At 40.5% G+C, this 16867-nt stretch overlaps 1 protein-coding gene across 6 annotated transcripts in view; it reads left to right on the forward strand.

The window, feature by feature from the left end:
• PRPF4B (pre-mRNA processing factor 4B) overlaps window positions 1-16867 on the forward strand; it is a 44141-nt gene that overhangs the window by 12061 nt on the left and 15213 nt on the right. For all 6 annotated transcript variants that reach the window (XR_009555674.1, XR_009555676.1, XR_009555673.1 and 3 more), the window contains exons 3-7: window positions 5305-5475; window positions 12005-12157; window positions 14479-14560; window positions 15344-15554; window positions 16256-16329. Coding sequence is in view for 2 of the 6 variants with exons in the window: in XM_060244175.1 (XP_060100158.1) it covers window positions 5305-5475; window positions 12005-12157; window positions 14479-14560; window positions 15344-15554; window positions 16256-16329 (691 nt within the window). In the remaining 4 variants the exon portion in view is untranslated. The remainder of the gene's footprint in view (window positions 1-5304; window positions 5476-12004; window positions 12158-14478; window positions 14561-15343; window positions 15555-16255; window positions 16330-16867) is intronic.

Consider the following 16867-nt stretch of genomic DNA (forward strand, 5'->3'; position numbering starts at 1 on the left):
AAAGATTGGACCAGGGGGCCCAATTGTATGAGCCCCAAAAGAAGGTGCCCCCATCCTTCATTATTTCCAATGGAGGGGGGAAAGGCATTTAAAGGGACTGTGGTCCTATTAAATACCTTTTGCCAGCTGCACCATGAGTGAATGAACTCCAAAGCAGTGAGCTCACCCGGAAGGTGTTTAAATGGAAGGCAGTCTCTTTACCTTCTCCAAGCAGCATTTTATTGCTGTTCTATACAGCGGTTATATTACTGCAGAATTCTTGTAGACATTTTTGGATTGTAGTTGTCCTAAACTACATGGTAGTACAATTCTTAGAAGAAAGAATAGTCACTGAGCTTGAGAAAGTGAACTTTCCTTCATAACTGTCTTAGTTTGTAGAGCCAAGTGGGCAGCCATATATCAGAATGGTTTTTGTGCGGGTGTGTGTTTTTTTTGTATTGACATACTCAAATAAGGGATATGGGCTGTTTATCTCATTACGTATACTAACCCACCTTCCACTATATTTTAATATACTCTGTTTTTCTAATGGCTAACAAATATGTATTTCTCTTTTAGAACAGTGTATCAGAATATTGGGGGGGGGGGGTGGTTTGTATTGACATACTCAAATAAGGGATATTGGCTGTTTATCTTATTACATATACTAACCCATCCGCCACTGTATTTTAATGTATTCCTTTTTTTCTAATGGCAAACTATAATGATGTTATAGCCTCTTGAGTAACTATGCCCTCTATTTAAACCCAAAACTAATAAAGCCAGAATGTTACCCAGATTTATGGCACTTCACACCTACGACATTAATCTGCTTTTTATCACCCTCCCAACTCTGTTTTCACCGGTTGAAGTTTCAGCCCAGTTAACAACACTAACAAACACAGACCCCAATTTGTGATTCTTTTAATCTGCTAAAAACATTCCCATGATTTTACATGTCAACTCACTGCCCACTTATATTAAGAGCTGCTGCTTGCCATTCCATTTTTGTCTGATGGTCTGCTTAGAGCATACGAAAGCTTACATTCTGAATAAAACTTAGTTGGTCTTAAAGGTGCAAATTGTCTACTGCTTTGTTCTATGTCTTAGTTTGTGTTTCATGATTTTGAGTTTATGTAGTATGATTTACAATACTAGCTGGGAGGAATACAAATGAAATTAGAATTGTTTGTAAGGACTTTCTATTTTAATACTTTACATACTTAATAGAGGAGATGTAAAATGTATACGAATTTTGAAGCCAGGTTTAATCAGCAGTTGTAGATTGAAGCACTGTGTTTAAATATTAAGTATATTATTACAGCATATCACAGATGAGCTGCTGCTGTTGCTGTCTTAGAGATTAAGTTCTTTCAAGGCCTTCTGTGTCCTACAGATGACTAATATCAGTAGGTATGGCAGAGATGCTGAATTGTATGCCTCTGTGCCTATGCTTTTTGTTCCATCACTGTGACGTATGCATTTCTCTTACATTCAGAAGCATACATGCCAGAACATGCATATAGTCTTTCTCATGTATACATACACACCTTTTCCAGCAATGCAACAGAACAAAAACAAAACCTCAGGCTTTCTTCTAAACAAGCAAAAAAATAGACGTGAAGAAATGGTTTCTATTCTCTTATCACCACCTCACACATACACACACCTATCTTAGGCAACAAGAAATTCTTAGAAACAGTTTGCTGTGGAAAACGTTCACTTGCTTTTGCAAGGAGCACGTGGGGGTTGTCCTGCAAAGAGGACAAAATCTGAAGAAGGGTTGGATCTACTTAATCCATTGCAGTTTTAACTACTTTCGGTGGCACTATATGGCTCTGTTTTTACATCTATGTTGAAAAAAACTGATTTTCTTTTTTAAATGTTAGTTTAATACAAGAAAAGAGACCCTTGGCACAGAGTGTTAAAGCTGCAGTACTGCAGTCCTAAGCTCTGCTCACGACCTGAGTTTGATCCCCGGGGAAGCTGGGTTTTTAGGTAGCCGGCTCGAGGTTGACTCAGCCTTCCATCCTTCCGAGGTCAGTAAAATGAGTACCCAGCTTGCTGAGGGGAAAGTGTAGATGACTGAGGAAGGCAATGGTAAACCACCCTGTAAAAAGTCTGCTGTGAAAACATTGTGAAAGCAACGTCACCCCAGAGTCGGAAACGACTGGTTGCTTGTACAGGGGACTTTTCCTTTTCCCTTAATACAAGAAACCATTTTTGCAGTTAGAAAATATGTAAGCTACATACTTTATTTATTTTTTTATTTATTTATTTAAGATTTATATCCCGCCCTTCCCACAAGTGGCTCAGGGCGGCTTCCAATAGTAGATCCATCAAAATTACACATATAAAGGGATCCATATTTAAAAAAGATAAAACAGATAAAACAGATAAAACCCTAATTATTAATACACATAAATATTTCAGCTATATATATAAAAGGAATCCAGCAAGTTACAGTAAAATTCTCAAGCTAAGTAAAGGCTAGCCGGAAGAGGGTCGTCTTACAGGCCCTGCGGAACTGAACAAGGTCCCGCAGGGCCCTCACCTCTTCCGGCAGCTGATTCCACCATGTAGGGGCCATAACAGAGAAAGCCCTTTCTCTGGTGGACTTCAACCGGGCTTCCTTCGGCCCAGGGATAGTAAGGAGATTTTGTGTTCCCGACCTCAGTACTCTCTGGGGAACGTGCGGGGAAAGACGGTCCTTCAGGTAGACAGGTCCCAAGCCATATAGGGCTTTAAAGGTGATAACCAGCACCTTGTACCGGACTCGGTATATTACTGGAAGCCAGTGCAGGGTCCGAAGACCCGGCTGAATGTGTTCCCGCTTTGGGAGACCTAATAACAGCCGGGCCGCGGCATTCTGCACCAGCTGCAATTTCCGAGTTCGGGACAGGGGCAGCCCCATGTAGAGGGCATTACAGTAGTCTAACCTCGAGGTGACCGTGGCGTGGATCACTGTTGCTAGGTCGTCGCGCTCCAAAAAGGGGGCCAACTGCCTTGCCCGCCTAAGATGAAAAAACGCGGACTTGGCAGCGGCTGCTATCTGAGCCTCCATCTTTAGGGAAGGCTCCAACAGCACCCCCAAGCTCCTGACCCTGTCCGCCGCTATCAGCGGCGCACCGTCAAAGGCTGGTAGGGGGATTCCCCCTTCCGGACCACGGCGACCCAAGCAAAGGACCTCTGTCTTCGCAGGATTAAGCTTCAGCCCGCTCAGTCTGAGCCATTCAGCCACGGCATATAGTGCCCGGTCTAGATTTTCCGGGACGCAGGTCGGCTGGCCATCCATCAATAGATAGAGCTGGGTGTCATCAGCATACTGATGACACCCTAGCCCGTACCTTCGGGCAATCTGGGCAAGAGGTCGCATATAGATGTTAAATAACATCGGGGAGAGAACCGCCCCTTGAGGCACACCGCAGTCAAGTGTGCACCTCCGGGACAGCTCCCCCCCAACTGCGACCCTTTGTCCCCGACCTTCAAGGAAAGAGGAAAGCCACTGTAAAGCCAACCCCTGAATCCCTGCGTCGGCGAGGCGACCCTTCAGTAGCCGGTGGTCGACCGTGTCGAACGCCGCCGACAGGTCCAACAACATCAGCACCGCCGAGCCGCCCCGATCCATATGCCGTTGAAGGTCATCCATTAGGGCGACCAGCACCGTCTCCGTCCCATGTCCCGGGCGAAAGCCGGACTGAAATGGGTCAAGGACGGAAGCATCCTCCAGGAAAGTCTGCAGCTGCATCGCCACTGCCCTCTCGATAAGTTTGCCCAAAAAGGGCAAATTTGAGACCGGCCGATAGTTTGCCAATTGGGCCGGATCTAAAGATGGTTTCTTTAAGAGGGGACGGACCACGGCCTCTTTAAGTGGCGTTGGAAAGTGCCCTTCCCTCAGGGATCTATTTATGATATCCCGTATAGGATATCTAAGGTCACCCTGGCAAGATTTAATAAGCCAGGAAGGGCATGGGTCCAATTTACAGGTAGTTGGGCGAGCAGCTAAGAGTATCCTGTCAACTTCCTCCAGGCTGAGGGGGTCGAAGTCATCCAGCGTATAATCCGAAGACAGGCTCGGAGCCTCGGGTTCACTAACTGTCTCAAAATTGGCAGAGGAGTCGGGGCGGAGTGACGCGATTTTATCCACAAAAAATTTCGCAAAAGCCTCACAGCCTATTTCCAATTCAATAGAATTTGGTCTGCCTTGCGGCAGTGTTGTAAGTCCTCTAATTATGTCGAACAATTGGGCCGGGCGCGAAGTTGCGGACGCAATCTTAGCCGCAAAGAACGCTTTCTTTGCGGCTTTGATTGCCATCTCATATCCAGATTTGGTTGTTTTCCTCCAATCATAGAATATGATGACATTATTTTAGAATTTTAGGCTTCCAAGTTGTGGTTGAGAAGCTCAGATATCTATTAATAATAAAATGTAATCAGTATTCTCAAGAACTAAATTCTTATAACAAACAACTACAAGTGAAGACAATTAGAACAGACCTCTTAGACCAGGGGTGTCGAACTCATTTGTTATGGGGGCTGGATCTGACATAAATGAGATCTTGTTGGGCCGAGCCATGTTGGACCGGGCCATGTGTGTACCTATTTAAGATTAGGTAGCAGAGATATAAATTTTATAAAGAACACAGACAAACACAAACATAGTTTTTTTAAAAAATGTAAAACATGCTTAAAACATTAGCACCCATTGGTCTTAAAGATGCTTTCTTCGTATTTCTCCCATGGGATCCAGGGAACTGGGCAAAGGAAGCTCTGGCTCTTTCCTTCCTTCCCTAGGGGACTGGGGTGGGGGGGAGCCTCAGCCAGTATAAGAAAGAGAGGCTTGGCTCAGTAGCTGTGCTGTGCAATTGAGATAGCCTGGCAAAGCAAACTATTTTTCCTCCCTTCCTCCCCAAGGGAGGAGCCTCAGCCAATGGAGAAAACAGAGACTTTGCACTGTAGCTCCTGTGCAATTGAGCAAGCCTTGCAAAGCGAGCTGTTATGCAGAAGGAAGCAAGAGAGAGGGAGAAGGAAGCAGATGACAGCCAGTTGCTTGGGGCCTGATTCGGCCCCTGAACTGCATGTTTGATACCTCTGTCTTAGACATCATTAAAAGTGAAGTCTAGCAGTTATTTCCCATGCTTGCTATTAATAAATGAGGACATATTCCTGTACTAGAAAACAAAGACTAGCAGTTCTATAACATGTTTTAAGTATGTAAATTCATGTGATACATTTTTTTTTAGTTTCTGGATAAAGTTTAAAGGGAAGTGCAACCAATTTATTTATTCTCTTTATTTTTACCATATTTCTTCTCCCAACTTCAAGAACACGAACTAGAGATGATATTCTCTCTAGACGTGAGAGATCAAAAGATGCCAGCCCACCTAGGTGGTCTCCATCCAGAAGGAGATCGAGATCTCCCATTCGGCGAAGATCTCGTTCACCTCTTCGCCGTAGCCGGTCTCCAAGAAGGCGTAGTAGATCTCCTCGGAGGAGGTATGTATCCTACCCTAATTGTACATTGTACATCATCTGATATTTTAAACAGTTCTTCTTTACTCTCAATATTACACATTATGCTTGTAGTCTTCAGTCTTTTATTACTTGTAGATCAACAGGTTGTAAGCAAACAAGGGAAATTATATTAATATACAGACAACGTAAAAAAACATAAGGATGCATTTTTTATGTTAGGAAATAATGCCATAGACAAAAATCCTGTAATTGCAAGAGTTACATTTGGATAGATATTTGCTAGTAACTTAGCTACAACCTCGTGTTTTATGACAAATCTCAATTAAAGAGGAAAGTTGCTATCCAAGCTTTAGTTTCCAGAGATGGTTCAGCAAATTCCATATGGATAGCTGGGGCAGAGGCACACCTAGGGAGATTTGACAATGAATTAGGAAAAAAATTAAGTAGGAATCACAGTAGTCATTGACCTTAGCTGTGGACAATGGCACACCATATAATAATACCTTCACCTGAAAGGCCCAACTATCAGCAGGTACATAGATGCTTTCTGTGGTCTGAAAGAGTCTCAGAAGGGCTGATAAATGTTTTGATGTTAGCTTTTTAGTAGCGGTGATGTGACTTGTTCAGGACAAATTATAAGAAAACAGAACAACTAGATAACAAAAGGTGTTCACTTTAGCAACTGAATGGCCATTCATAGACCAAGATATATGGCAAGAAGGTGCACCTTTGCTAAAAAAACAACCACTTTTGTCTTTTGATAATTTATATCTAAAGGCTCCTGGGAACAATAAAGTGCAAAAGCATTCAATAAATATCTTAGACCAATATGAGACTGAGATAACAGTATGACATTGTCAGCATAAAACAAATTTGAAATAGGTCTTTGAGATAGGTGAGTGGGGTGGAAGTGTTCACCAGAAAGGTAGACTATTGATGTCAGTTATATAGAAGCTAAAAGGGTAGAGGGGCCAAAGGACGGCACTGTGGAACACATCTTATTTATTTTGATCTCTTTGGTCAGCTGACCATTGTTTCCACATCTCATCTGTGCAATATTATTTTGGTATAATTTATAGACTAACCAAGGTCGACAACAGTCTATAGAGGTCATTGCTAGTTCTTCTCACAATCTGGCATGGGGAATTAAAAGCCCTTTTTATGTCAATAAAAGCCGTATAAAGTTTACCTAAGCAGCCTCGTGTCACAGAGTGGTAAAGCTGCAGTGCTGCAGTCCTAAGCTCTGATCACGGCCTGAGTTCGATCCCATCGGAAGCTGAGTTCAGATAGCCGGCTCAAGGTTGACTCAGCCTTCCATACTTCCGAGGTTGGTAAAATGAGTACCCAGCTTGCTGGGGGGGAAGTGTAGATGACTGGGGAAGGCAATGGCAAACCACCCTGTAAAAAGTCTGCTGTGAAAATGTTGTGATGCAATGTCACCTCAGAGTTGGAAACTATTACCTTTACCTTTTTAAAGTTTACCCCCAGATGGTTTAGTGGAGGGGTGTTAAACTGATTTGTTACAAGGGCCGGATCTGACATAAATGGGAATTTGTGGGGTGAGGCCATGCATATTATAATATGTAATGCCAGGTAGTGGAGATATAGACTTTGTAAAGGATACAGAGAAACACAATCGAAGGCATTTTTAAATTTAAAATACAAACAAGCTTACAACTCCTGTGATGTTTTGTTTAAAATGGAAGGGTGGGGGAATAGTAGGATTTGGCAATGCAATTTTAAAAATAAAACATCAAGAAAAAGCACAAGGTTCACAGTAGAAACTTGAAATATAAAATACAACCCAAAAAAATATAAAATGCTCTGGGTTTAGGAAAACATGAAATGGCTGGGCATTGCAAGTTTCTTCTCCTGCCCCCAGATCTACTCAGACTGGCAATAGCTCTTCAGTGTAATATTCCCCTTTGGCTGTGGATTCCCAGGTTAGTGTACTCACTAGGCATCAGTTCTAAGGTCCCTTTAGCAGAGAGGTGCTGGCTCAGAGTATAAGTCTTTTATTTACAATCACACAACTCCAGCAAAGAACAGCTTCTAACTGGTCATATAAATGCTGAAAAGTGAAACTGAGCTCCATACCATTAAAATACATTGCAGTGCAGACCAGGCTGCAAAAGGAGAACATGAAATGGATTTTCCATTAAGGTGTCTGTGCACAGATAGACTACTCCCAGACTACTTCCAGAGACCTTAATGGAAGGTCCATTCTGCATTTTCTTTGCAGCTTTGCTACCCCAGAATTGCTTCCTGCTTCAGCCTTCAAAGACAAGGCAGCCTCAGAGCTTCAAAGGGTGAGGACAGGAGCGGGGAGAAAAGAGCCGGGGGGCCTTGATTAAAGCGGGCTGGACATTTGACATCCCTGCTTTAGCGCATTTTACAACAAGTACTACACAGTGATCTATAGTAGAGGCTCATCTTTTAAAACCAATCTGAGAGGGCATAAGGACCTGATTGTCTGACAACCAAGATCGTAATTTAATAAGCAGGTAAGAAGTAAATAATTTACCTAGACGAGAGCAAACTAATTGGTCTATACTTATCAGGAAGCAAATAATTACCTTTTTAATGGATAGGAAGAATTATTGATTTGAACCAAGATTGTGGTATGGAGCCAGAATTACAAATATTTGAAAAGGAAGGAGCTAAAATCTTAAACTCCAACTGAAGACATTACTTGTAGAGAGTTTGTTAACAATAAAGTTAGGCCCAGGGGCCTTAACAGTTTTGAGGTTTGTAATGAGGCTGGTTATTTCTTTCTTTGTTATTCTTTGTTGAGAACCAAGGAGGAAAATTATCCAGTAAATTATATATACTAGTATTTGCAGACAAGGCAATGGAGCCGAAGACATTTTCAAAATAACTTTCCCAGTTACATGGGGAGATATGGCAACATACTTTAGATGTTACCTCCAGGCCCCGTTGACTAGGGAGCAGAAGTTTGAGGCATCATTATGGATTACTGTAATCAGTCTTTTCCAGTCTTCTTTTAGGAGACATCATTTTTAAATGCCAAATAAGGCTTTTATATTGCTTCTTTCAAACAATTGAAATGGCCAATAATCTCTTTGAATTAGTATGCCTGTAGGCTCTATAAATTCTAGGGATTTCTTGGAGCATACTGCAATAATCTCTATCAAACCAATATTTATTTTTAGTTTAGTGGCCAAATGTTTGGTTGCCTCAGAATTTTGACCAACAGATGGTTCAAATGTTGAAGAAGTTTCTTCTCAGTCATGATAGATGAAGCCTTATTAATAAGTTGGAGTATAAGAGTTTGGCATGTGTTTGACTAATAGATATTACAAGCCTCCTTAGATGTCTTGACATCCCAACAGACTCTCTTCACAACTTTACCTGAACAGATAAAATTAGCCTCAGGTTGTTGAGCGAGCTTCTCACCAAAATGCAGTGCTGATTCCGGATGGTCACTGCCCACCAGTTCACCCACCCTAAACCTGACACAATAAGGTAGAAGATTTGAGGAAGCCAAGCAAAAATCAGCTACACTGCCTCCCTTCTCAGTAATTCATGTAAATTCTCCTAAATCCCACAAATCACTGATGCCAGTTAAAATGTTAAATCCTAACTTAAAGGTAGAGTGGGGAAAAAAATCTTTCCCCTAGTACTTATTTTGGAATCTTTAGAGGTCCTATCCAAAATTGGGAAATCCAAAGCATCAACATTTGCTTCATGCAGGATAAAAAGAATTGACTCATTTCTATATCCTATATGCTTGTGTCACCAGTCACTAGAAGAACTGCTTTGGGATAATCATGTAACATAGAAGATATCCTATTTTCAGTGGCCCTCCATAAGGAAAAATAATCACCACTGGGAATCCCTGGAGAGATAGAAATAGTGAGTAAAATCAAAAGATGGCCCTAAGATTCAAGTTTAATCACCAATATATAATCTAGATCTAGAATCAACTCCAGGCTTTGCCATTTGAAAGAGGAAGGCCACCCTTAGGTCTGCCTCCTGTAGAGCTTGGAGTAGCAGGGCTAACAAAAGATAGTAAATATGCTCTTTACAAAGAGTTTCTTGCAAAAGAATGCTATCATGGACACTGATAAACTCTTGCACATCATAGGATGAATAAGAGTATTTTTAGAGCTGATAGTCAGCTTGAAATTTGATCAGCAGATTGATGATGAGTAGCAGTCTTCTCAACTATATTATGTGGTTTTAGAGAAATTATTGGCTTGAAAGGGGATGAGTCCTCAGCTTCAGTGAGAACAATAGCATCAGGGTCTTCCTGTACATTTATAGCATTAGTTTGAAGGGAAATGTAAGGAAGAAAAGGGTTCTTTGAAGTTGGTAATGTACCAATTTACCAAGGCAATGGATTTCAAATTTTGAATATAGTACTTCAAGTCTGGTTAGCATATAAGACTGATCAGAGGGCTGTAATCTGCTGAAAGAGCAAAGTATGTTAGAAACAATTTGATCCTAATGAGCAGTTAAGCCATTCAATTAATCAGAGCTTGTTATTACTGGGAGATTTTCGCACTTCTGTTACTTCTTGCAGGGAGATGATATTATCAGATCAATAAGCAGAGTAGAGTCATGATTGGACTTCATGCTTGAAGGGAGACAGGACTTTCCAGGAGAATCACTAATCATCTTTGTTTTAGGTAGAAGATCTGTTTGTTTACCAGCAAGACCCTTTGATTTCTCTTGAAGGAGCAGTTTTACATCAGAATTGATGAAATGTCTCTTGATAATAATGTTGAAATTACCCATATAATCCCTCTTGTCTAAAAGAAGACAAATGATTGATTCTGAAAGGGGTTAGCTTTTGGATATAAAGGATTTTGGATCCATTCTTATCTTCTTTATATTAATTCTGGAAAAGGGTGTCTCCAAGAAGAAGGTCAAATGGCACTTAAGTTACCACTTAGAAGACCAGGGCACGAGACGACCAGATGAGGGCTGTCGGAACACAGAGAGAAAATACAAGAGGGAAGTTCTGGTCAATGAGGATCGAAGGGTCATCAGTGACTCAACCTCTTCCCCTTTACTCTGGTAAAATAAGCAGACAAAAACAATAAAATAGAACAGACTGTTCAAGGGAGTATAATATGAAAGGTTTTATTGATTTTAGCAATTTCCCACTCCAACATGACACCCCAAGGCTACATTCACTTTGAGGATTTAACTGAATTCCATTCTATAATACAATATAGTCCTAATTAAAGAGCTAAGTATTGTTTAAATTGCTATTGTTTCAGTGCTATTAACAAATTAAAAGTCATACAGGGGAGTGTCTAAATATCTTCATCATGAACAAAGACTGTCAGCTGCCTTCTCATCTGAACTTAAGCTCAACAAGCATAGCATAGCCTCATCAGGCTGAAACCTAAACAGGCGAAAGCCTAATCCAACAGCCTAGTCAACGAGCCAGCAAGCTAAAAGCAAAAACAGTAATTCTGTATGCTTCTAGCAAAAATAATAGATAAAATATAGTAAGTAAAGTAGAAAAGTACAAAGTTTAATTTAAAAAAAAATAGCGTGCAGCAACAACAGCACTTCCTTTTGCATCAAGATTGGAACCAGAAGCTCTGCTAGGAGTCTTCAGATTTTCAGGGCCCACCTTTAACACCCAGACAACAGCATGAAACTTACTGAGATACAAACATGATAGCAAATCATAATATGTTTAGGCATGGAATAGGAGGGAATGTGGAATAATATAGTATAGTCCAGTCTTATCAGGGCTTGGAAGCTAAGTAGGGTTGGTACTTGGATGGGAGACCACCAAGGAAGACCGTGCAGAGGAAGGCATTGGCAAACCACCTCTGCTTCTCACTTGCCTTAAGACCCCCTCAGGGTTGCCATACGTCAGATGGGACTTGATGGCACATGCACTTATGTGATAGGAAGAACAGGAGCCAAAGTTATAGGAAGTTCTGTGCTGGAAGTACACATGGAGTATTGGACAACTGACTGGTGGGGGGAAGGAATGACCATGCATAGAAGGAGCTTTTGTGGGAAAGTGGTGGTGGTCTCTGAACCTGCTTGCAGTAAAAGTGAATTCTCTTTCTTCTTGAGTGACCTTTTCTCAATGTTCTGTTGTTCTTTGTGTGAAAGGGTAGAGAGGAAACGGTTCCCTTGCTTTATCTGTGTTTGTGTTAGAAATCTACTGTGCCATAACAGCCCTATAGACACTTGCAGTTACATACATGGGACCCTGTAACCCACCTGAGGGTCTCAACCCATTGTTGAAGGTTGCATTAGGCCAATTTCATAATTATCCGTTACTTCAGATAGTAAAGTGTCTGTGTTTATTACTTTATCTCAGGCTTCTGTTGGCTGTTGCATATTAGCATCCATTATAAGGATTCTGTCTTGTTGTTTTTCAGTGTTTTATATCATAGCTGTTTTAGTAACAGATAAGCCCTTTGCTAAACATTTTTATCCCAAGATGGAAGAGATAAGTATTTTAACAAACATTGTCATACTGTATGACCATACAGAATTTAATATTTTGTCTTCTTACATCTCTTTACAAATATTGTTTCACATTTTGCAGAGATAGAGGTCGACGAAGTAGATCTCGTCTTAGGAGAAGATCCAGGTCACGAGGTGGCCATAGACGGAGGAGTAGGAGCAAAATAGAAGATAAATTTAAAGGAAGTCTTTCTGAAGGAATGAAAGTTGAGCAAGAATCTTCATCAGATGAAAAGTATTATTTGAATTTAAATACTTGGTGATGTTTCATAAAAGTACAGTCCTATAAGCAGATAAATGTAATTAATTGAAATGTTATTTCTTAAACCCAGCAGTATTTTCATATGGGAGGCAAGTGTTAATATTTAAGTCTAATTTTGAAGTGATGGGCCCTAAGTGGATAGCAAATTCTATCCAAAGTATCAAGTTCTAGGAATCCATGGAAACCCAAATGTTTGAAGGAAAAAAAACACAGATTGGTGGTTTTCCCTCTACAAATTAATAGTTATTATGAAAATGATTTTAAAAAGCAAACAAACCAGATGTTGGCAGATTAGGTTGCCAGAGTTAAGGTATCAGTTTTGTTTGCAGTAGGAACTATAGAGGACACTGAGAGCCAGTGTAGTGTAATGGTTAAGAGCAGCAGAATGTAATCTGGAGAACCAGGTTTGATTTCCTACTTATCCACATGAAGCCTGCTGGGTGACCTTGGACCACAGTTCTCTCTGTCAGCACCATCTGTCTCACAATTTGGTGCTTGTTGTGGGGAAGGGAATGTGACTGTAAGCTGCTTTGAAACTCCATAAGGTAGAGAAAAGCGAGATAAAAACTTTCTTTTCTTCTTCCCTTGAAGATCCAGTGGGAAGCCTAGAAGGAGAAGACATTTCCTTTTCCTTTCTAACAAACTGAGTTTCCTTATCAGGATCTCTTATCACATGGGGGACTGTGATTTGAGAAAATCTCTTTCAGGTGTTTGTGGGTTCATGGAACTAGTTTTTTGGTCCTGGCCACTGCTGGTTTATTTCCTTATACTAGGAGGTTTTGGTCATGTTTTAAGCACTGATTTGGAATACAGTAAAAGCTTAGTAATCATAGGAAACAGGAGTTGCTGGTTAATTAGATGTCCTGGGCGATAGAGCTTAATATTGTAAATAGTTAACGACCCAATGCCAGACTCATTCATCAGTCAGCTACATCTTTTTCCTCTTTCAAGGTATCTAATTATGTCTAATTTCCAGGTTACTGTCAACACAACACATTTTCTGTCCTTTGCTTGTTGATGTGTGAAGCTGCACAGCACTCTGGGTTCTCCTCCTTTAGGCTGAAGACCTTGGCAAAGTGTTGTTCTGGAGCTGGCTAGGCTGCTGTCAGTCCTGTTGTACTTTGTATTGTCCTAAACAGCATCAAATTTGCACCTGTCCTCAATGCAAGCCACAGCGCCTGCAAAAGGCCTGCAACCTCACTCACCCTTGCCAGGAGCTTCAGCATGAAACTGCAGTGAGCACTGGGTTTTCTCTCCTTTCAAGTGCTAATGCTGTTAATTTCACTGGTCAGGGGTGGTGTTAGTGTTTTGTTTTGCTGTTCATCTCAGGCTGGCTTGGTTACTGCTTAGCCAATCTCATCACCGTCCACCAGTGCTGAGTTTGCACCCATCCTCACTGCAGACAGGGTGCCTGCGAAAGGCCCAGCTTGTCACTTGCCTTCTCTGGGAGTTTCAGTACTGGGTGATGGAGCAAGGTGGCCATGGTGAGCCACTCAATCAATGGGTCAGTCTTCTCCACACAGCAACCAATAAGCATTGGGAAGGGGTCCTTCTGCCACCAGACATATTGTTAACTGTATGGTCCTGGCTAACAGAGTAGTCTGAATAACAAACCACTGGATAACACAGCTTTTACTATATTTCCAAATAAATTTAAGATTATGGGTGTTAATTGATAGGCTTTCATCACTCTTTTACCTCATTGAGATATGTATCTTGAACTGCTCCTTTATGCTGTGATAAGAAAACAGTTCCAAACATTTTATTTAAATATGATAAAGTCATTCTTAATGGTTTCAGCCAGCTGTTGTGTTGATGAAGCTTTTTAATAACCCAGATGAATCATTGAGATGAATTTTCAAAATCATTAGATTCAGAAATATAAGTTTGATGTTCTTTTCGTTTGCTTTGAGCCTTTGGTGAATGCACATGACACATTTCAGGCTGTTCTCTGCAACTAAAAGTCACTGCTTTTAAAGGAGAGCAGTGCTTTTCTTTAATATACATATTCCTCAGAAGTTGACTCAGTATCCACACTTTGCCTATTCAGCTAAGCAGACTCAGACTAACATTTTCCTTCTGCATAAAACAAAACACTCAATTTACACATTTTGGGAAAGATTACAGTTTGTCATTTAGAGGGCTTGATGAAAAAATTCAGAAAAGGTTACTACATTTCTTCACAAATATACAAGTAGAATGCTGAAATGGCATATTGGTGCAAAAAAAATAATGAGTATTGCATATAAATTACTGACTTAAGTAGAACGTGTCAATCTTTTACGTTTTAACAGCCTTGAAGACTTTGATGTTGAAGAAGAAGATGAAGAAGCTCTTATAGAACTGAGAAGGTTACAGAGGCAAGCAATTGTGCAGGTATATGCTTACTCCTCCGCTCATGAAGTCTGATTTCCTCCCCTTACTAGTAAATATAGTAAAAACATATATGTTATGCTGTCAAAGCTTATCCGACACTTTTGAAATTACAACTATTTAATAAAAATATTGCATGGGTTGATATTTCTAGCTTATTTAATACTTTATCTAAAATTAGTACTACCTGGTTATTTACATGAAATTGGTGAAATTTGGGTAGGTATAACTGATTAATACGTTGTGGTCTTTGACAAGAGTAATCAGTATCAAGCTCAATACCAGTCATGGCAGGGCAAGAAGTGCAGTGGGATTGGGGACAGGAGAGTGGATGATGCTAAGACAGTCCTACCCATCCCATCTCTATAATACCTTTTCAAGGAAAGAACTGGACTATCAAGTAGAGCATCAGTCAGAAAGTTCCCATAAAGCATGGCTGTGCAGTTCCAGAAGTTAACAGTTGAACTTTCCAACATTTTTTATTACCCCCACAAACTTTTCTCCATGGATTCCCATGTGTTGACAGGAACTGCAAAGTGAAGGGAGCAGACAAAGGGACACATTTGAAAGATTTAACAAACTAAGTGCTGGGCTGTTACAGCCTACAGCATGCTTGCAGTCTGGCATTGACTAATGCAAGTGATGATTCAACAGTAACCCTCTGCCAGTATTCTCAGAATTGAATTTTTAGGTAGCAGTTGAATGTATAGTATTTTAGAGGTTAGAGAATCTAATTTTTGTCCTATATTAAGACCATAACAAAGGGGTTTTTTCCCCTTTCTCCAGAAATACAAGTACTTAGCTGAAGACAGTAACATGTCTGTGCCATCTGAACCAAGCAGTCCTCAGAGCAGTACTCGCAGTCGCTCAAATTCACCTGATGACATTCTGGAACGGGTGGCTGCAGATGTTAAAGAGTATGAACGGGAAAATGTGGACACTTTTGAGGCCTCGGTGAAGGCCAAGCACAACCTCATGACTGTTGAGCAAAATAATGGTAAGAATGTGCAGTACTGCTATGAGATTCTGAGAGAATGATGTGACAAAAGGTCAAATGTGTGAGAAGAACATGGCAGCTATAATTAAAAGTTATAGTCTCCTTGTATTGCAAGCACTGTGGAAGACTCTAAGTTATTTGTCATTTGTAGAAGCCTAGTTAAATTATATCAGGCCACTTTTAGACTCCGCCTGCTGAGTAACCAGAAAATTTGAGCATATCATTGTCAAGCTGACTGTCCAAGCTGTCATATTTCAAAAACACTTCTCTATTCTTCTTAGGGTAGTGAGGATTTATGTTCTTATCTCAAGGTTTGAATTTGAGGGTTTTACAATATGGTGTATCTAGCAGTACATCTGTGTAGCATTGCGAAGCTTGATATATGCTAATGTTACAGAATTCCTAGAAGAGTGTGAAAGGTAGGCGGAATGCGTGTTTAGTATTAGCAGCAAGCCTCAATACAATGGAATAATAAACTAAATGAAGTTTCTATTTCTGTTAACCTCTGTTACAGATGCTTGCCCCATGAAATCTTAGTATCTTAAACAGGCATAATTGTTGGGTTGAATTGCAGCCAGAGTTGGTGTTATTGAAAGGCAAAAATGATATATAAGTTCTGTTCATGGAAATGTGTTGCACTACCAGTTTTGGTTCTCAATTTATTCTGTTTTTAGTATTAATAATATAAACTTTTTTTAAAGGTTCATCTCAGAAGAAAATCACAGCACCTGACATGTTCACAGAATCTGATGATATGTTTGCTGCATACTTTGATGTAGGTAGTTTCACAAAAATACATTGTTGAAATAATGTTCATCAAGTGTTTATTTTTGCCGAAACATTTGCAAGAACCGTATGCTAGAGACTTGTTAAAGGAAAGGTAATTGAACAGATTTCTGAAACATTAACCCCACTATAGGATGTAATTCTTTTGCTTTCTCAAGAATTGTTATTCCAGTATTACTATTCAGTTGTCCTAAGTATTAAAATATGCATATCAGTGAAGATAATTGTGACTGTTTGAAATTGCATTTTGTGTGTTGACAGAAATAGACTTAAAACATTTTTCCCCCTTTTGTGGCATAGGACTCCTACCCCCCCCCCTCTTGGCATAGATAAGAGTCCTATTTGTGAATAGAATTAAAGATTTAGAGTTGGGAGTTAGCAGTGAAGTGGCCAAGTTTGCGGATGACACTAAATTGTTCAGGGTAGTGAGAACCAGAGAGGATTGTGAGGAACTCCAAAGGGACCTGTTGAGGCTGGGTGAGTGGGCGTCAACGTGGCAGATGCAGTTCAGTGTGGCCAAGTGCAAA

The sequence above is a fragment of the Heteronotia binoei genome, chromosome 7, assembly GCF_032191835.1.
Source record: "Heteronotia binoei isolate CCM8104 ecotype False Entrance Well chromosome 7, APGP_CSIRO_Hbin_v1, whole genome shotgun sequence".
Taxonomy (NCBI): Eukaryota; Metazoa; Chordata; class Lepidosauria; order Squamata; family Gekkonidae; genus Heteronotia; species Heteronotia binoei.